The sequence below is a fragment of the Aegilops tauschii genome, chromosome 5 (assembly GCF_002575655.3).
Source record: "Aegilops tauschii subsp. strangulata cultivar AL8/78 chromosome 5, Aet v6.0, whole genome shotgun sequence".
Classification (NCBI taxonomy): domain Eukaryota; kingdom Viridiplantae; phylum Streptophyta; class Magnoliopsida; order Poales; family Poaceae; genus Aegilops; species Aegilops tauschii.
The window spans coordinates 583025288-583045402 of record NC_053039.3 but is presented as its reverse complement, the minus strand read 5'-3'; the positions used below and the strand labels follow the sequence as shown (position 1 = coordinate 583045402).

General features: G+C 45.5%; 3 protein-coding genes across 5 annotated transcripts; 1 reads left to right on the top strand and 2 right to left on the bottom strand.

Moving 5' to 3' along the window:
- Positions 1-653: 653 nt before the first annotated feature.
- LOC109733639 (uncharacterized) lies at positions 654-1407 on the top strand. The gene has a single exon (XM_040391361.2). It carries the CDS (start codon positions 770-772, stop codon positions 1175-1177), a length of 408 nt encoding a protein of 135 aa, XP_040247295.1. The 5' UTR covers positions 654-769; the 3' UTR covers positions 1178-1407.
- On the bottom strand, positions 1386-8573 carry LOC109733655 (transcriptional corepressor LEUNIG_HOMOLOG). 2 transcript variants are annotated; one of them, XM_020292874.4, is made up of 17 exons: positions 8192-8573; positions 7965-8062; positions 7447-7571; positions 6461-6702; positions 6317-6386; positions 6110-6215; positions 5691-5740; positions 5414-5614; positions 4947-5114; positions 4647-4856; positions 4435-4561; positions 4241-4350; positions 3656-3805; positions 2445-2600; positions 2223-2351; positions 1920-2117; positions 1386-1790 (listed from the first exon to the last, which is right to left on the bottom strand). In XM_020292874.4, the coding sequence occupies exons 1-17, from the start codon at positions 8224-8226 to the stop codon at positions 1647-1649; spliced, it is 2319 nt and encodes a 772-aa protein (XP_020148463.1). In that variant the 5' UTR covers positions 8227-8573; the 3' UTR covers positions 1386-1646. The 2 variants fall into 2 exon arrangements, with proteins under 2 accessions (XP_020148463.1, XP_020148462.1); XM_020292873.4 differs by having other exon boundaries at positions 6320-6386; positions 8192-8386.
- Positions 8574-12336: 3763 nt separating this feature from the next.
- LOC109733654 (uncharacterized) lies at positions 12337-18720 on the bottom strand. Of its 2 annotated transcripts, none has more exons than XM_020292871.4 (9): positions 18418-18720; positions 14725-17563; positions 14562-14642; positions 14132-14284; positions 13636-13799; positions 13380-13527; positions 13169-13291; positions 12869-12956; positions 12337-12793 (listed from the first exon to the last, which is right to left on the bottom strand). In XM_020292871.4, the coding sequence occupies exons 2-9, from the start codon at positions 17455-17457 to the stop codon at positions 12603-12605; spliced, it is 3681 nt and encodes a 1226-aa protein (XP_020148460.1). In that variant the 5' UTR covers positions 17458-17563; positions 18418-18720; the 3' UTR covers positions 12337-12602. The 2 variants fall into 2 exon arrangements, with proteins under 2 accessions (XP_020148460.1, XP_045085361.1); XM_045229426.2 differs by having other exon boundaries at positions 17858-18671.
- Between the last annotated feature and the right edge of the window lie 1395 nt (positions 18721-20115).

The following is a 20115-nucleotide window of genomic DNA, read 5'->3' as shown; positions in this document are numbered from 1 at the left end:
TATAAGATATAAGATATACCTCAGAGGATCGAATTGTGGATGGATGGAGAGCAAAGCGAGGTTGCGCTGATGAATGGAAAGGGATCAATCAGTTGCTTCTTTTTCTTTTCTACGTGCATGTACTAACCTTTTATTTTTATTTATTTTTGAATGAAGTGCATGTACTAACCTAAGGAACGAATCGGAAGGGATCAATATGTTGCTTCTTTTTCTACGTGCATGTACTAAATTTTTTTTTTTGAGGGATACGTGCATGTACTAAATGAAACGAATCAATCGCTGGCCCATCCTGCGTGACTCTCGCTGCGTGCGTACCTTCTGTTGGGCCATAAACGCCTACTGTGTATACCGGGGAGGGGCCCCTCGATTTTGGGCCTCCCCAGAACCGGCCCTGGGCCTGTAGCGTAGCTAGCTAGTTGTGTCAACTGAATTTTGCAGATGTTGAAAGAAGAAAATCTACTCCTACCCGCAAAAAAAAAAAAAAACTAGTGAATTTTGCAGCTGAGCTGGGCTGGCTATTTAGAGTAGGTGTAGGTAGGGAATAGCTAGCATAACGCATAACTAACGCATGCTAATTGAATTGATGGACTCCTCCCTCCCAAAATATTTTTACTGGCTCAGTTGGTGAACGCCCGGACGTTACGGTGCTCATGAATCCATTCTCTCCATCACCTGTCCCCAAATAAACAAGACAAGGCAACGCAACGCATGCATATATAAGCAGCAGGCGGACGGAGCTAGCTCGCCGGCAACGACCGCCGTGAACCAGATGCCAACGACGACGACAAGGGCGACCAGCAGCAGGGGCTGCGGGAGGAGCATGACGGCCGTGATGCTGGTGTTGCTAATAGCGCTGCTCGGCCGGCCGTCTCCGGCGGCGGCGCAGCTGGGGGACGCCCACAAGTGCCGCGACACGTGCCTGGAGGGGTGCACCGGGTGGGTGGTGGTGTGCCACGTGTCGTGCGCCAGCGCCTGCTCGGGGGCCGGCGGCATCGGCATCATGAGCATCGACAACGGCATCCCGCCGGACCACCCCAACCCCGACGATCTCCCCAAGCCGCCGCCGCTGCCGGACCTTGTCCATCCCCTCCGAGGAGCCGGCGGCATCGCCTTCAGCCCCGCGCCGTCACCGGCAGCATCAGAATCATCATCGTCGTCGACATCGGATGATGATTAATTACTAGGCAACTAGTTAAGGCACTATCCATAGATTGGATGCAACAAGCATATGACTGACGAATGTGGTAGGCCTTCTCTCTGCGGGTATGTCTCATGGATGGATGAAAATTCATCGTATTTGCAGCCATTGCTTACTTTTACTGCATTCTCTTTCTCCATTTCTCTCTCCCACTAAATTTAAAAACAAAATTAATTAAATAGCACACTTCTTTCCACTACTAAAATTAATATTGATGGACCGCGGTTTAATTACACAAAATAACTCGTCTTTCTCTCACTCAGCTGCAAACTTGCTTCCTTGTTTCATTCCTTCATCTAGGTAGGTACATACACCCCCTCCCCTCCCCTCCCTCCACAACAGACGGTCAAAAGATGCATGTATTTGCTTGCTGCCTTGTGCTCCAGTTCCACAGCTTCTCTCCCACCACAAATATGCTCAAAGTTCGTCTTTACAACCAACCAATCTCCTACTTCCACAGCTTCACCCATCTATCGTGGCTCGCCGACGCGATCGACCCCGTCAGCGGGGAGTGCGCCAGCGCCGCGATCAGCCCCTCGTGCGCCGGGACCACGTTCCTCTGGTTATCCGCCACGCTCCACAGCTCCACCGTCTGCATCATCACATCGAATCACATGTATATATAAACGTTACCCAACTGTCCAGGTTTAATTTGGCTCTGTTATGTTGCACAGCACATTATTATTCAGAATTTGCAGCAACCATGTCAATGCTTGCTTACCTGGTAACCACCGACTATCAAAACTTTCGGATATCTCGGATGGAATATGCACGACTGGTACTGGTTCCCGTGCGACCTCAGCTCGTGGATGCACTGCCCTGACGCCGCCGACCACACCTTCACGCTGTCCTGGCTTGCGGACGCCAGGTACTCGCCCGTTTCGTCCCAGCAGATGCAGTTTACCTCGCCAGAGTGAACCTATTTTTTTTAAAACAAAACAATCATCAACAGTTACCTCCTGACATTGCAGAAACACCTGCATACAGGTAGAAGCATCTCGACCAGCGTGCAATTCTTGATTACCTTTGCCTGTGAATGTAAACTCGTGTCCGTGTCGATATCGATGATGTTCACCGTGTTTCCGGCTGCCACGGCAAGGAGCTTTCCGATCCGAGGCTGAAACCTCACCCTACCAGTACCGCCCTGTTTCACCTGTATCCATTCATGTACAATTCAAGTATTATTATCGTCACTGAAATTATGTGGCTGCAAAACATCTACAAAGGTGATGCGCTAGAGACAAACCCTGGACACGCGTGAAGCCGCATTTTGACCAACTGTCCAGAACCGGATCTCTCCATTGTCGTCACACGAGCATAGAATCTCTGTCAATTTCGGGTGAAAATCTACTGATGTTACATGGGAGGAATGCCCAAGAAAATTTTGCAATGCGCCGTTCCGCTGTAAAATGAAGAAAATAATGGATTTAGGTATCTGGCAGTCAATACTAACATGGTGAAGTGAAACATAGGTCCATAAAAAATCAGTCACATCATCAATATGTGCACATGATTAGCGAATTAATGCGTGAAGTTTGGTTCCCTACAATTAGATCAACAACTGTACACTAAACATATATGTTATGTTCAAGCTCAATCTGCCTAAACTTGTCTGCGTCCAATCAACAATCATGTGTATCAAAGAACGACAGACAGCAAAAGAACTAGGGTTACTGGGTCGCTCTGTAATAAACCAATCAAACTAAATCCATCATCAATTTCTGTCTGGCCCAAAGAACAGACCACTTTAACTTCTGATCAGCCTTAACCCATTAGACTCCATAATCATGAACGGTACTTGAGTTGCAATTTGATTACTGGAGTCTGGATTCCTAAACTTGAACAGTTGTGTCAACTGACTGGACTCCATAATCATGAACAGTACTAGACCGCTTTAGCTTAAGATAAGCTTCTACCCAATGAATTTAAATTGGTTAGACAGCCTGAAGGCCCTGTATAGTAGCTTATGCCACAAGTAAATGTTCTTGGACAACCACGACAAATGATGTCCTGGCACAATATTATTTCAGATTGCAGAATATATTTACATCTAGCAAGTACCCACATGCTTAGAATAATCAAACATTGTAATTAAAGGTACCACTAAGTCTTAGATATTCAGTTGAGATTTTTGCATTTAAGATATCAATGCTCCATGGAGTTACAAAAGCTTGGCGCTTACTGAAAAAGAGACAAAGGTGTTCCCCTTTTACACTAACAAATAGGGGAGCATGATTTACATTTCCTCTATAAAAGACCTTCTATGGTGTTCCCCTTCTATGGAGTTTGTAACTCAAGTTTGCAGTGATCTTTTGCCACAATCAAAGGTGCAAAAGTTTAAATTTCAGTATCAATGGTAGGCAGTGAAAAGCACCAAAAGGCTGGAACTTGCAGCAAATAAGGAAAGTAAGAATTACTAATGAGAAACACATATAAAAAAAAAGTAGAAGAAAATACCTCGGCTGCATTCCATAGTCGAACAGTTCCATCAGAAGATGAAGTAGCCAACTGAGTCGAATTCGGTCTGAATCTTATGTCTGTTATAAAGTTTGTATGTTCTTCCGGTTTAGTATCCATGCTAAAATTGTCCATATTCCAGAGGAAGACCTACAGTACCATAGAAACATCACATATAAGAAAATATAAACTGCTTTACAACGGCCTAATTTTCTATCAGAGACGCAAAGCAATAACAAAATTACATGTCAACATTGCAGGTCAAGGTGGGTGAAAGGGTAATAATATTGCATCTCCAGCGATAAACAGAATAAGATGCAGGTGCCGGTGTATGGTACGGCAGAAGAAATATGAGATAAATATTTTATTACTGAAAACAATCGTGACTGGAGTTAGCAATAACAAGTACTGTTAACAGTGATGAAATCCTGTGCCAATATTAAAAGTAAATTCTACTTATAAAATCCTAATATTCTTAAAAGAAGGAAACTGATTGTTAATGATTTGAACGCTCTGGCACAAGCAAGGAATTTACAAAATAAATTGTTAACTCGCATATACTTGTGAGTTTACTACACATCTTACCTTTTTCTCATGACCGGCGCTAGCAAGTAACTTTCCGTCTGTAGAGAAGTGACAGCAAACAACCTTGTTGTTGCTTGCACGGTTATTAGCAACCTCACTCAAAGAAAGACCTACAAAAGAATGAACGGTTATAATGATTATACTTTTTCAGGGCTGAAAGTTTGCGGCACAGCTCAAAAGCTTAAAATATTTACTTTTCAGGGACTCCTGCTCCGAGGGCCCTTTCTTCAATGCAGCGAATATGTCTCGACCATCCCCATCATCATTTGACAAAAATGAATCGACGTTATCTTCAAAATCAACGAAACTATCCAAATTATCCTGTCAGTAACAAAAGTTGTTTGAGCACAACAAACTGACAACCAAAAATTGAAACAGCAGAGCAGTATACGCATAATAATAGTACCATCTGATTAGAGGATGAAGCAAATCCACTTGTTCCATCCGCGCCACAAACCATTGAACTTTTTTGCGCAATGTTCACGTTGCTAGCTACTGGTATTCCACCACCAGGAGTATGAGTTGATGGAGTTGAGGGTGGAGAATGCCCAACGGTATTTCCTGTGCCGGTACTATTAGCTGCCCCAGAAGAAGTTGGCTTCCGCTTTCTACTATTCTGGGTATCAAGAATAATGGACACGCTTAGGTATCACACGTATGGAGCTATAAAACTTAAGAAACATCTCAAGGTAATTACTCAGACTACCTGCTGCTGCTGCTGTTGTTGCTGCTGCTGCTGTTGTTGCTGCTGCTGTTGCTGTTGCTGTTGTTGCTGTTGATGTTGTTGCTGCTGTTGCTGGTGGTGCTGCTGCTGCTGTTGTTGCAATTCCATCATCCGGTGCCCCGAGGACTGCTGCATCTGGGCCATCTTCAACTAACAGATAGCAAATATTGTATAATAGTCATTCATAACATGCATAGGGTGCCATAGGAAGGCATAAAAGTGAAATTATAGAATCATCCATACTATTCCCAAGCAGAAAAACTGTGGAAAGAAAGTACCAGTAAAATGCAGAGCATCTTTCCAGAAAATATAGAACATTTTATTTAAACAGTGAACATATTTGTAGAACAATGCAATTTGATTGATAGTGAACTATAGTTAGTTAGAATTGTCAGACTTATAATGGACTTGACATGTATCAAGTTTCTCAGAACCAATTGTATACTGACCTTCATCATATACTCGTGTTCATCTGGCCGAACCTTTGGTGAACCAGAATGAGCTGGAGAACCCATTCTAGCAAGCTCATTCTGTGTTTGTGCTTGAGCCATCATTTGCTGTTGTGGTGATAAAATTTGAAATTGGTTTGGAGATGTCATCAACTGCTTCTGTGCTCCTAAAGTTGACCGGAGTTGATCGATACCTGGGACCTTCAGCCAACAACAAAAACAGATGAGCTTTCAATAAGAAAAGTAAAGAAGAGTAAAGAGGTGTCAGCAAACTCACTGTTAGCGGCCAGCCTTTCAGTGGCACACTCCCGACTCCTTGATTTAGCCCTAAGTGGAGGAAGATGGATCAGGAAAAAACACCTTCGGCCATGTACTGAAATTATTTTCAATGTTTGTTATATAGTTCTACAAATCTCGGTCGATTTAATTTCAGGGTGTTTGTCGTGAGTTTAATGTGCAAGCTAACTAGCTGTATGCTCACATCCAAATCAACAAACACTCGAGTATGAATATGATAGTACTAGCCACAGCAAGCCGAAAAGGTACTAATGGGTAAAAACAATAGAACTCATGATGCAATTTTCACAAGGACACCCGGTATGGACAGATAATGGGTCTTCCGTCAGTACCATGTGTTTTCTACATCAAGAGACACAATGAGCAGCAGTACTTATATCATCTCAGGATATTACTCACCAGAAGTGGCTAATCCAGATTTTGATTGCAGCATGGCTGCTCCGTATAATGCGGAAGGGTCTGTAGGCATTGTTCTTTGTTGAGTAGCACCATCACCTTTGATGTCCTTGAAAATAGTTGAGTAGAATATTAGGATTATTAGGAAGCAGCAAAAAGGTGCAGAGAAACTGTGAATAGAAATGAGTTAGAGAAGACAGTATGCATTACAACTTGCTGGTTTCTTGACTGAAGCTGCTGCTGCAGAGCTGCCATATTGACCGAGCTGCCCTGAAGTTGCCTGAATGGACAAAAGGTTAGTCAGAATCTCACCAAAGCTTTAGTCAGTGCTGGAATGAATTGCTGAAAACCTACCCAGTTTGGTTAGCTGCTGACTTGAGAAGAGCCATCCTATTTGCATCGAAGAGCTGCTGTGATGCCTCGGAGTCCATAGGATTGTGATTCCTCATTCCTTCCATCAATTTAGAGGCCAGAACAGCTGATACATCAGAGTTCATAGCACCATTAAGGGCCGGTTGATTTGGATCCCTTCTCTGCAAGTGGGCATTCTGCTGTTGCAGTAACTGGAGTCTCATCTGGTGTTCCCTTGACTTCATCTAGTGCACCACAAAGAATTCCATATAAATACAAAAGCATATACAATGAGCAGCACATGTGACTTGTTGACATACCATCATTAAACTTGATAGACAGAATGCAGATATCACATTCACACTTCACAGATAGGAAAGGAAGACAGAAGCATTCTCATCAGTAAGATACACAGTATCCATGTTACAGCCAAATTCAGTGTCAGTGCAATTAGACAGCTAGTCACACTCACTGGTCAGTTTTACTACTTTGCCAGATTATGCATGCCACATTCAACATCGAAATAGTTAATGCATCATCCTGTTGGGGGCGCTCTGTTTTTCTTTTTCCACTCTTGAGGTCACTGTGACTTGGCCATAGTAGCATCGGATCACACGGCAGTAAGGATAAGCTTGTGTACATGCAGCCTAGGTATAATAGAGAAGTGTATAGAAGGTAGAATGCTAGTTGCTTCCCAGCTAGTAAGTAATACAACTTCAGCAAAAATGGAACGGGTAATTATAAAAGTGGATGCTCAGCTGAAGAGGTAGCTACCAATAATAGCATTTTAGCAAAACAAGAAAGGGAGGTTGAATCCGTATTGAAGTCACACATTATTACCGTTGCAGGCCAAGAATAAACGTTGTTATAGTACGTCCTGTTTGACCTAAGTAGCATCGACGTGCAGGTACAGGTGTGGTGTGGATTGATAAAAAAAATCCTAGTTAAAATGTAGAAAGAAGCTGGGCATGGAGGGAGTTATGACATACGTCCATAGAAGGCGCTGCGGCCCCGGGCCCTCCTCCTTGGTGGGGCTTGTCCCTTGTCCTGGCGTCGAAGATGTCCCAGAAGATGGACCACCACTCGAAGAGGAAGCCTCCCGGGGCGTCGATCGCTGCGGAAGGAAACGGAACGGAACCGAGAGCAGACAAGCATTAGCCATTAATAATAATTATAGGTTAACATGAGTTACTAGTAGTAGTACTAGTGGTACATATTCCTACTGGTTGTAATGCTTGGTGTACATATTCCTACTAGTGGTACATATTCCTACTGGTTATAAATGGTTGCCTTACTTCTTTTTGTCTCTGTTTTCCCCCAATGAAGGGGAGGGGAGGGGATTGGTTTTAGCATCTATCTATTATTAGCTGCCTACTACTGCTACTGGGTCACTGCATAAGAAGAAAAGAAGAAGAAGAAGAAGATGCATCCCTCCATCCGAAAGGGGAAGGGGAAGGGGAAGGGGAAGGGGAAGGGGAAGGGGAAGAAGAAGAAACTAGAAACGTACCGACGGGATCGGTGGCGACCTTGCCCTCGTTCATGAAGGCCTTGGCGGAGTTGTGGAGGTTGCGCTTCACCAAGTAATCATAGATGTACACGTCCAGCCTGCAATTCCCCACAATTCCCAATCAGGACAATCCAATCCAATCCAATCCCCCAAAATTCAATTCGATTCGACTGGATTCGATTCGACAAGAACTAGACTAGAAACGGAGGAGGAGATTGGATACGTACATCTTGTCCGCCTCCCAGTTGCTCCTCTGTGCCATCTCCGGCGGGGATCCTTCTTCCCTCTTCGACCCGGCGGGAGGGGAGGTCGTCTTCTTCCTCGGAGCGGTGCGGTGCGGTGCGGTGGCTTGCCTTCCCCCTCTCTCTCTCTCTCTCTCTCGCAGAGGGAGAGAGCCGCGCGGGTCGGGTCGGTGTCGGGCTAGGGTTGGGCCGGGCCTGGCCTGGCCGAGAAGAGTAGCTACCAAGCACCGAACATGGGTGGTGGCTGACAGCTGGGTCCCACCTGCCTGCCTGCTGGCCGGCCGGCTTGGGCTCTCCTCCTCGTTTTACCCAACTCCTCTACTGCTTGCGCCGCCGTCGGACATTTCGATTCAAAAACAACAACAAACTGTCCTTGCCTCTGTCTCACGGTGCAAAATAATTCATGGCTAGCCATATCCACAGATGCCTTCCATACCAACACTTTTCAAAGAAATTTATTATTGAACAATATTTTTTTTCATTTCGGGACTGGGCATATCTCTATTACCTGCCACACTCTCGTGACAAGTGTAAACACTCATCTTAAGAATAACCTACCTAGCATGGAAAATATTGGTCACCCCCTGCTGCTTCATGAGCGATACAGGCACACAAAAAGGTAATTCATTTTGAAAATTAGACTTGACACATACAAAATTTACTTGGAACGACATGAAAATACCGCATATAGGTAGGTATGGTAGACTCATTTGGCATTACTTTGGTTTTAAGGAGTTGAATGCACAAGCAATACTTCTGCTTACTACAAATAAAGGCTAGCAAATAGATTAAGAAGCGACCAACCAAGAAACAAAAACGATCATAAATGAGCATTAAACATAACTAGCACTGACTTTCATGCTTGCACAGAGAATCACAAACCTTAACATCAATATTCTTACTAAAGCATAATTACTCACCAACATGACTCGCATATCACTATCTTCATATCTCAAGGAATCAAGTTTATAATATCCAATGATCTGCATGAAAGTTTTTATACCCCACTTGAATATCTATCACTTTGGGACTTTACTACCATTGCTCAACTAGCATCTTGCACCGTCTTGCAACATTAGAAGAGTGCAGATTAGTATAACATAAGTATTAAATATGTAGTAGCAATGCCTAGAGATCCTTCCTCGATTCCCTACGAGAAAGTGATCCCGGAGCCATCATATCGATTTAGTATCTCCAGTATCTAGTTCTAGTTGTAATAGATCGGGATACAACTCTGAGCTTCCGTCACCGTGGACACGGCTATTCGAGTAGATATACTTCCTTGCAGGGGTGCACCAACTTACCCAACACGCTCGATTAACTTCGGCGGGGCACACTTTTCCGGGTCATGCCCGGCCTTGGCTGATCGACACATCGTAGTCCTACCTAGGTGTTGTGGAACGTAGTAATTTCAAAAAAAATCCTACGCACACGCAAGATCATGGTGATGCATAGCAACGAGAGGGGAGAGTGTTGTCTACGTACCCTCGTAGACCGAAAGCGGAAGCATTAGCACAACGCGGTTGATGTAGTCGTACGTCTTCACGATCCGACCGATCAAGTACCGAACGCACGGCACCTCCGAGTTCAGCACACGTTCAGCCCGATGACGTCCCTCGAACTCCGATCCAGCCGAGTGTTGAGGGAGAGTTTCGTCAGCACGACGGCGTGGTGACGATGATGATGTTCTACCGACGCAGGGCTTCGCCTAAGCACCGCTACGATATTATCGAGGTGGACTATGGTGGAGGGGGGCTCCGCACACGGCTGAAAGATCAATGATCAATTGTTGTGTCTCTCGGGTGCCCCCCTGCCCCCGTATATAAAGGAGCAAGGGGGGAGAGGCGGCCGGCCAGGAGGGGCACGCCAGGAGGAGTCCTACTCCCACCGGGAGTAGGACTCCCTCCTTTTCCTTGTTGGACTAGGAGAAGGGGGGAAGGAGGAGAGAGAGGGGAAGGAAAGGGGGGCGCCCCCCCCCCTTGTCCTATTCGGACTAGAGGGGGAGGGGGCACGCGGCCTGCCCTGGCCGCCCCTCCTCTTCTCCACTAAGGCCCACTATGGCCCATTAAACCCCCGGGGGGTTCCGGTAACCCCTCTGGTACTCCGGTAAAATCCCGATTTCACCCGGAACACTTTCGATATCCAAATATAGGCTTCCAATATATCAATCTTCGTGTCTCGACCATTTCGAGACTCCTCGTCATGTCCGTGATCACATCCGGGACTCCGAACAACCTTCGGTACATCAAAACTCATAAACTCATAATATAACTGTCATCGAAACTTTAAGCGTGCGGACCCTACGGGTTCGAGAACTATGTAGACATGACCGAGACACGTCTCCGGTCAATAACCAATAGCGGAACCTGGATGCTCATATTGGTTCCCACATATTCTACGAAGATCTTTATCGGTCAAACCGCATAACAACATACGTTGTTCCTTTTGTCATCGATATGTTACTTGCCCGAGATTCGATCGTCGGTATCTTAATACCTAGTTCAATCTCGTTACCGGCAAGTCTCTTTACTCGTTCCGTAATACATCATCCCGCAACTAACTCATTAGTTGCAATGCTTGCAAGGCTTAAGTGATGTGCATTATCGAGTGGGCCCAGAGATACCTCTCCGACAATCGGGGTGACAAATCCTAATCTCGAAATACGCCAACCCAACAAGTACCTTCGGAGACACCTGTAGAGCACCTTTATAATCACCCAGTTATGTTGTGACGTTTGGTAGCACACAAAGTGTTCCTCCGGTAAACGGGAGTTGCATAATCTCATAGTCATAGGAACATGTATAAGTCATGAAGAAAGCAATAGCAGAATACTAAACGATCGTGTGCTAAGCTAACGGAATGGGTCAAGTCAATCACATCATTCTCCTAATGATGTGATCCCGTTAATCAAATGACAACTCATGTCTATGGCTAGGAAACATAACCATCTTTGATCAACGAGCTAGTCAAGTAGAGGCATACTAGTGACACTTTGTTTGTCTATGTATTCACACATGTATCATGTTTCCGGTTAATACAATTTTAGCATGAATAATAAACATTTATCATGATATAAGGAAATAAATAATAACTTTATTATTGCCTCTAGGGCATATTTCCTTCACTAGGCTCAATAGAGAGGCCAGGACGCCGATTTGAATCATAAGTGTGAAGAGGTCATATGGGCCAATCGCCCTAAGCACTCCTGCACGTTGTGAGGATGGTCGGGATCAGTTCTGGCTACCTCTTTATACAAAGCAGGCACTTACGTGGACCACCCGGGTGCGTGCCACTCAATTGTGACGTCTATAGAGCTTTCGAGAGAATCGTACGACGTCGAGTGCCCATACTTATTCCCGCATGGTGGTTAGTGTGAAAACGCCAGAGGCCAACTCAGATCACATATCCAAACCGTTAGTGTATTGGGAGCGTGCTGAGACGATCAGTGATCCTGTCGCCCCGTCTCGAGGACTTACGGCAAGGGTCAGGCCCATCCCTCTCTAGGGTGGTTTGCCTACCCGCCCGTGCCTCGTAATTATTTCGCGGGTACCCTCTAGGTCAACCCGACTCACAAGAGACTGTCAGGAACTCAGGTCCACCTCTACCGGGGTGGTAGCGCCTATCCCTTCAGTCCCACAACACCAGTAAAAGGGGCAACATGTAAAGATAACAGAGTGTACGTGTCATCAAGGGGGAAATCCGAGGAATCACCCTCAATGGATTCCCACTCGATGTAGGTAAACTTGGAGGAATCACCCTCGATGTAGTCCCACAACACCAGTACAAGGATTGTTTTGTATATCTATAAATCCCCCGTCTAACGTCATCTATTATGGACCGTTACGCCACATCATCAAATACGGGACCCACGTGTCATAATCATCATTAAAATGGCCAAAGTCACCGCCTAGTGTTTTTTTTAAAATAAATTAGCCTCAGAATTAGTGATTTTTGACATAAAAATGTAGAAGTGTGGTTTCTGCAACTCTAGCCTTCAATATCGATGTTTTCTGTAATTCACTCGATTTCATTCATACTTTGTAAAATGGAAGGATGGAGCGGTACAATTAGTCTTTAGCATACAATCCAACCCGTAAATAACAAACAAAAAAAAGCCGTTTTGGATCGACTTATATATAGGATAATAATATATAATATTTGTTTATAATAATAGTACATAGCGTGTGTATATTTTTACACCCGACCGAGGACACCATTCATTCATTTCATTCATCTCACCAATATTTTTACACTCACAACTCTATAACAGACAGACAGACAGACAATACATACACCACAGACTCCACCACAGCCACAACCGCAAGTAGCAAGTAGTATACGTTCCTCCCACCAATCAGCACAACCAGAACCCAGCCCCAGCCGGCGATTTGTACTTCTACTTGGCCGCCGCAGCTGCCTTGGCCTGCTGGTTGGCCGCGGCCGACATGGACCGCAGCCGCGCCGCGATCTCCGTGAAGGCCGGCCGCTGCGACGGGTCCGGCGACCAGCACTGCTCCATCAGCCTCCTCCACTCCGGCCCGCAGTTGGCCGGCACCGGCGGACGCAGCGTGTTGTTCACGATGCCACCTGCCAAAATAGATCCATCAACCAAGCACCACAGTTTATATAAAGACAGCTCCAGGAAGAGAATCATCAGCATACCTATTATTGCGCCATAGTGCATGTTGGCATAGGGCTCCTCCCCGGTCAGGATCTCCCACAAGACGATACCGAACGAGAACACATCCACCTGCATCCATCATATGCCAAAAAACCAAAAAAAAGAAGAAGAAGAACTCTCCCTGTTATATATACTTTCTTTATTCCTTCACTGCTAAGTTTAACTAACTTCTTGCTATCCAAACTCTCTCAACTGGTCCAGTCAGCCAAGAAGAACAGATCACGCCTAGATAGATATCAGCAGAACAATATCTACGAAAGAAAGACGTGTCACGGTCTTACCTTCTCAGACACCTTGCTGCTACTCCCGTTGAGTAATTCCGGGGCCATCCAGGGGAGTGTCCCCCTCACGCCGCCCGAAACCAGGGTGTTCCTCTTGATTTTGGACAGCCCAAAATCACCCACCTGAACACAACGACAGTAGTAATTTACTCAAACAGGTGGTCACCGCACAACACTGTTTTTAAGTGGACGGAATGGAAACTAGGCTTACTTTGCAGATAGGGCGTGCGTGGTCCCTGAGGTTGACCAGCAGGTTATCGCACTTCAGGTCGAAATGCACAATGTTCTTCGAGTGCAGATACTCCATCCCGAACGCCGCATCCATCGCTATGATCAGCCGCTTGCGGAGATCAGGACACCTTTCAGGTTATACAAGAGATTATTACTTTTTTGCTGAGCTATTTATACATTTTATTAGATCCAGAGAAGGGCAAATACAAGGAAAACACCAGCAAGAGCTTGCTTACTTGTCCTTCCGCTGCAAGACATGCCGAAGAGAACCATTAACCATGAACTCAGTCAGAGTCGCCAGGGTACCGCCCGGCCCGTCCTTCACCACACCATAGAACGCTACGACGTTCGGGTGATGAAGCTTTGACAGAATCTCAGCTTCTCGCCAGAATTCTTGTGCCTAGAAACCACAATGTTTATTTAGAGCATCATTACAGTCTCCTTTCTGCTGAAATTTCAGCTGTAGTATATAACACCGCATTGATGATACGAGTAACAGATTTCAAGAATGCTATGTTCAGTAATGCTGCAACCACCTTTCATATTCAGAGCCTACAATCATATAGACATTGATAATACGAGTCACAGATTTCGAGAATGTTAGTGTTCAGTGATGCTGCAACTACCTTTCAAATCCAGAGCCTACTGTCACATAGTACGTATATGCCAATAAAATGGGAAATCAGACTAGCATGCTTAACACACAACTTGAACACAGGTTCAGGAGCTTACCAGCCTTTCTTGCTCAGATGATCGTCCTGTAAAACAGCTTTTCTTGATGCGCTTGATAGCCACATCAGTTCCTCTCCATTTCCCATGGTAAACAGTTCCGAAAGTACCAGAACCAAGTTCCCTAAGCTCCTCAAGATCTTCATTCTTGATAATCTGTTAAAATATTTGTTCCCAGCAGATAAAAGTGAGCATTGTTGGCATGTCACTGGTCATGCTCATAACAGTGGTTGTCATGTGCCCTTTGGTTGGCAGAACCATTGGATATTATGCACCCAGAAAATGCTAATATTGTCTTTCCAGAGCTAGTAATAACACTTAAACATGTTGACAACAATGAATAAAGATAGCAACGTCATGTGACTTTAGATGAGTCTGGTTTGAGAATTTAGCCAAAACATGTTAAGTTTCTTCCAACACAAAACCACCATACCTGCAAGTGTTCAAAATCAGAATCTCGAAGAGAAGCATCCATGACTTGCGCAGCAGTTCTGTCCTCTTCGAACTTTGGTTCCTGGAGCCATGAAAACAATCATAAATATGACAACACAGTGTGATGACAAAAGTGACAGTGGACTTCTACAAAACATGCATACCTCGAAATCTGGAGCAGGCAGATTCGTATTGTCTGCCACAGGTTGATATGGATTGTCAACTTGAAATGCTTCAACACTCCTCTCCATCTTTGGGAGATGGTCAATATGTGATGTGGCATAAGCTGGAGGCATGCTGCTAACGTCAGCAACTATGATGGAAGGCTCTGCCTTCTTCTCAGCATCAAAATTGTAGGTAGGATTCAAACCCTTCATGCTGATTGCATCATTATCTGCTCCTGCGAATGCATACATCCCTTCGTCAATCTTTGCCAGGCCTTGTTGGTCATTACTCTTGCTTGGGAACTCATCCTTTGCAAGATTTCTGAAGAATGACCAGTTCTTAGGCTCATAGTTTGGCATGTTCAAGCTAAGAATAGGATCATTAAAAGGAGTTGATGACTGTGCTGCATCTTTCGCCTTTGCAAAGAAATCGGAAAGAATATCAGGGGGGAAGCGGTCATTGATATCAACAAAAAAATCTCTGTTCTCCGAGTTAGCAGCTGCAGATGCACTATCTGCAACAGCTCCAGCAGTGCTGGTGGACGATGGCACAGCTGGATCATGCTTAACATCATTGGGGGGCGCGGGCTTGGGAGCCTCCCAACTAACACGACGTGCCATGGCAGCATCACTTCCCAGCTGCTTCTTAGCACTTTGCATTCTATTGGTGGTAGTGGCTTTCAAATTACCTTTAGCTGGAGTCTTTTCAACTGAATTCATGATGTTAGGGACATCCGCTGCCTTCTTTTCACTGGCCTGTTGCTGTTCAACCACAGGATTTTCAGACATCATTTTAGCATCTGATTCTTCTGAAGGTATGATTATACCAAATTGACTCGGCCGTGGTACAGCTTTGGCAAAGTTTCTCTCAAACTGTGCTAGGGAATCATCGCTAGATGGTTCATTCAGGTTCAGTGATGGGGCCCCTGAATTTGAATTTTCAGCTCCTTCAACAGAATCAGCAGCCTCTGCAATGGATTCTCTAGCCACACCAGACTGAGACTGAGGTATTAGAAACTGAGCACCTGAATCATCAGATTTTGACAACCGATTCATGGATTCCATTTGCTCCCGAGGGATTCGTTCAGAATGGAAGGTTCGCCCAGAACCAGGTTGGGGATCCGTGAACCCATGATCGGTCATGTCAGACTCAAATTCAGAACATCCAGATGCAAAAGCTCCACCAGAGGACTGGCGGTCATCTTCATTTAACTCTCTAGGCTCTAGGCTCTTTCCACTGTCACTTGGTTGAAGAAAAGATGTCCGGCCTTCTTGAGCCGAAGAAGCAGAGGGCACTTCCAAATGCATACTATTTGAAACAGACAGATCATTGTGCAGCACAGGAGCACTCAAATTCTCAAGGGTTTGGAAGTAGTCCACTTCACTTTTCTGATGCAGCGTGTTCTTGGAAGCCTGCTTTGCATCATTTATAGAACCTTGCATCATGAAGCCATCCTGATAAGACCGCTGGTCAGGAGTTGCCAGAGATGCAGGCCCAGAATGTGGCGCATACTGAGAGGGCACTCCATAATCTGAGGGCGCAGATAGAGGCATAGAGATGCGTCTCTCAGTGTCATAGAAATTGTCTCTAGAGCTCTGAGCGTACAGCATTTCCTGCCCTTGGTAAGATTGCAAATTTGCAGTGTAATCACTGGATAAGCTTGGAGGTGTTGGTGTTGGTACAGTAGCAGCAGGCACCAAAGTTGGCCCACGCATACCATGAAAATCTGACATGCCTTGGTTTGGGTTTGACTGATCATTATCGTTATTGAGATTAATGAACTGATCCATCATACTCACGGATGTGCTTGCTAAACCATGGCCGCTTGAAGGCTTCCCTGATCCTACATCTATTCCATTGACAGCAACAACATAATGGAGCTCAGAATCACCATCCATGCTACCCAGGTTATCGTCAAAATCGAGCGAGGAAAACAGAAAAACACGGAGCTTCTGAGAACCTCCTTCACTTTCAATCATGGCAAACTCATCCATCATGTTTGTCAAATCCTCGTCGCCCGACACCGAAATCAAAGAATCGAGGTCTTCACCAGGGAGCTGGTACTTGATGATGTGGGGCTGGTTGAAGATGGCAGACGTCTTTTGTCTGAGCTCCTGCCAGGAAATGTCCTTGCTGATTCGAATTATGCGCGTCTCACCACCAACATACCTAAGCTTCCCGTCACTGGGCCGGGGCAAGATTTTGCCCCCAAAGCTGCACAGGAACTTGATTCTCTTTGAGGCATCCGAAGCATCAGAGGAAGCATAGCCATGAGACAGTCCCCGACTGCTGCCATCACCACCTGACAGAGCTCGCGGCACCGACCTGGTCGACGAGTGCCTGCTCCTATTCTGAACCTGAGCAACAGGTTTTCTCTCGGGCTCCTTGTGCCGCGGATCAACAATAGGTTGGAGCATGAATATATCAGGACCAGTTTCTGATGCCGTGTGGCTGGCACCAAGCATCCCTCTCAAGTCCATGTAACCGCTTGTCGCGGCGTTCTGGTCTCCGGACGTACCAGTGGCCAGGATCTTCTGGGACATGGCGCGGTCCCTCATGAACTCGAGGGCAAACTCCTCCCCGGTCTGGATAGAGTAGTTGAGAACAGGCTTGACAGCGCCCGGCACAAGGTACTCTGGAACACGGGGAGGAGCGGTGGACGACGAAACCAATGGCGCATGCATGGCTCTCTGGGGCGCAGAGCCAGCAGCTGCGTCCCTTGTGGGGTCCATGGCGCTCTGTCAATTGTTGTTGCGGTTCATATCATTGACGGTTCGTTTCTGTTTGCGAGCAGTGCGTCGAAGAGTCGGCGGGCAGGAGGGGAAACTTGAGCCTGACCTGGAGTAAACAGGCATAAGAATGTATGTCAGATGCGGGCAAAAAACACAAAAGCACACACTTTTTCCATTTCCTAGTACGGCACGTTTGTTTAGGTTCCATACAGACATAGAAAGCATACATCAAACTATACAAGTAGTAAGGTAAAAATCAGAGGGTGTGCAAACAAGACCTAGGGACCGATTTGAGTCACAGAGACAAGTAAGCAGACAAGTTGGCCCGATTTAAAAAAAGAGGAAAGAAGAGAGTATACAAGCTACACAAGTGTCTAGGAAATGAATGAAGAGGGGACACCTGAAAGCATACAAGTCTGTCTGTAATTTATACACTAGAATAGATTAGGTAATGTTTCACTGTTTGTTTCCATTTCCTTGGTAGGTTGCATACATACATAGATACATAGATAGATAGATAGATAGATAGAAAAAGAGCAGCACAGGTATCAAGTGAAAAGATGAGTGGGTGGATTGCAAGCAATCAAAGCAACAGAGTCAGTCTGCCCCCAAGATTGGATTGGAGTCAAAGTCAAGTAAAGAGAGGTTGCCGAGTGTATGTATGCAGATTGGTGAAAGGGAAATAAAGAGGAATGAATGAATGAATCCGGCGGTGGTTTTACAAGGATGGCCCCCAAATTAAGATGGCGAGTGGGGAGAAAATACATAGATAGATACATACAGTAGATACAGATGCAGATAAGGTAGAAGAAGAAAGGAGGAGTAAACCCTAGCTGGCTGGCTGGCTGGCTGGCATATAAGTAAGGTAAGGTGGATAAACATGGGATGGGATGGGATGGGATGGGATGGTGGTGAATCAGGGACCCGAAGAAAGCTGGGAAGAAAGCTAGGGTTGGTTACCGTGGAAGGAAGCTCCAGGTCCGGATGGGGTGGATCTCCGCCACGCGCCGCGCCGCCAAGTCGCCGGTCCGCTCCACCAGAGAGGAGCGGCGGCGGCGGCGAGGCGAGAACTGGTGGCGGGCGCGCTGGAGGCCGAGGCCGTGTGGTCGGAGAGGAGGAGCGGATTTGAAATTGGATGCAGACGGCAGAGGAGAAGGAGGAAGGAAGGAAGGGGATGAAGACGACTCGCTCCAGGACTGGAGATGGAGGGAGGCAGGCAGGCAGGCAGGCAGGAGGCATCTTTTCTTTTTCTTTTCTTTTCTCATCTCATCATTATTTTCTCCATTTTTCTACGGAAACGATAAGCACCCAACGTTCTGATTTTAAGCATGCCAGCCCAACATTTCAATTGTTCCGAGATGATGGCAATTTTTTCTGTCAACAAATAAACGGAAGCATGAAAGTTATCATTTCCGTGTCACTAAACTCATTTGCCGTCGAAAACGTTTCAAGTTGTCATGAGCTCATACCAAACGTTGGTTGTTGTTCGGTGCTAATTACTAATTTACTATGCGGGCGATTAACGTCTGTCTTATTAATTGCTACATCTTCAAGCATCCATCCACTAATTACTTTTTTTATACTAACAAGAACATGACAAGAAGACGTAGTTGATCGGTAAAGTGCATCAAGTACCAACGGCGTGGTTAATCATTTTTCCTCCGCATCTCTAGTACTAATCAGATCTATTAACGTCGCCTGTTTATTTTTTTCCTTCTCCAAAAAGGATCAGATCTATTATTATAAAAGTTCTAAGTACGCGTCTCAAACATAATAAAAACTACATCGAGATTCCGATACCAGCATACAACCACCACAGCCGCCGCTTCTCTACGGGAGTCGGCTTGACCTTGCCGATGACGGCCAGGAAGTCTTCGTGCATGTGCCCCTAAGGACCAGTGCCCTAGAGCCGCGGTCGTCGCCGTTGAACCATTGCATAGATCTGATTCTAAAGTAGCTAATACCAAATCTCGACACGTGACAAGAAACCTTAACCTCACCGGTCCCAAGGAGACCACGGGAACTTACACAAAAGCTTCGTCGGCTACGTCCTGGCAAACAAACTCAAGGACGATCGGAGCCCGAAAGACAAACTCGAAGAAAAAGCGCCGCCATCGGCCCGAGCGCCTCACCCGCGAGGATTAAAAAAAACTCTAGTCTAAACTATTAACCGGAGTGAAGGCACTGGGATTCCCCTCCATGCCACCGGCCGCCGGCGTGTTAGGCAGAGGAGAGATGAATATACGGGCTCACTGGTGAAGCTTGGAGAATAGAGTTTACCCTAACTGTATAGGGTTATAGGAGAAAATTTTGCCCATCACTATTTTTTTACTATATGCACTACATTTCTGTATGCGTTATACTATCTGCAAAAAAATTTGTTAAGCACAAGTAGGTACTACTACTTATACTACTAAAAATAAAAATGAGGAGATGCCCGGTAGGTAGCACTAATCATATATTAATCCATCCTCAAAAAGAAATCATAAACTAACCCATTTGCTGTTGGGGTATACTGCAGTACATATACTACTACTACGAATAATAATATATGAATAAGTAAGTAACCAGTTCCGGACCAAATAATTATTTTATATGTGTGTAATCGGCAACAAGCATTATCTTTTTTTTTCAGGGTCAGTCAACAAACATTATCGT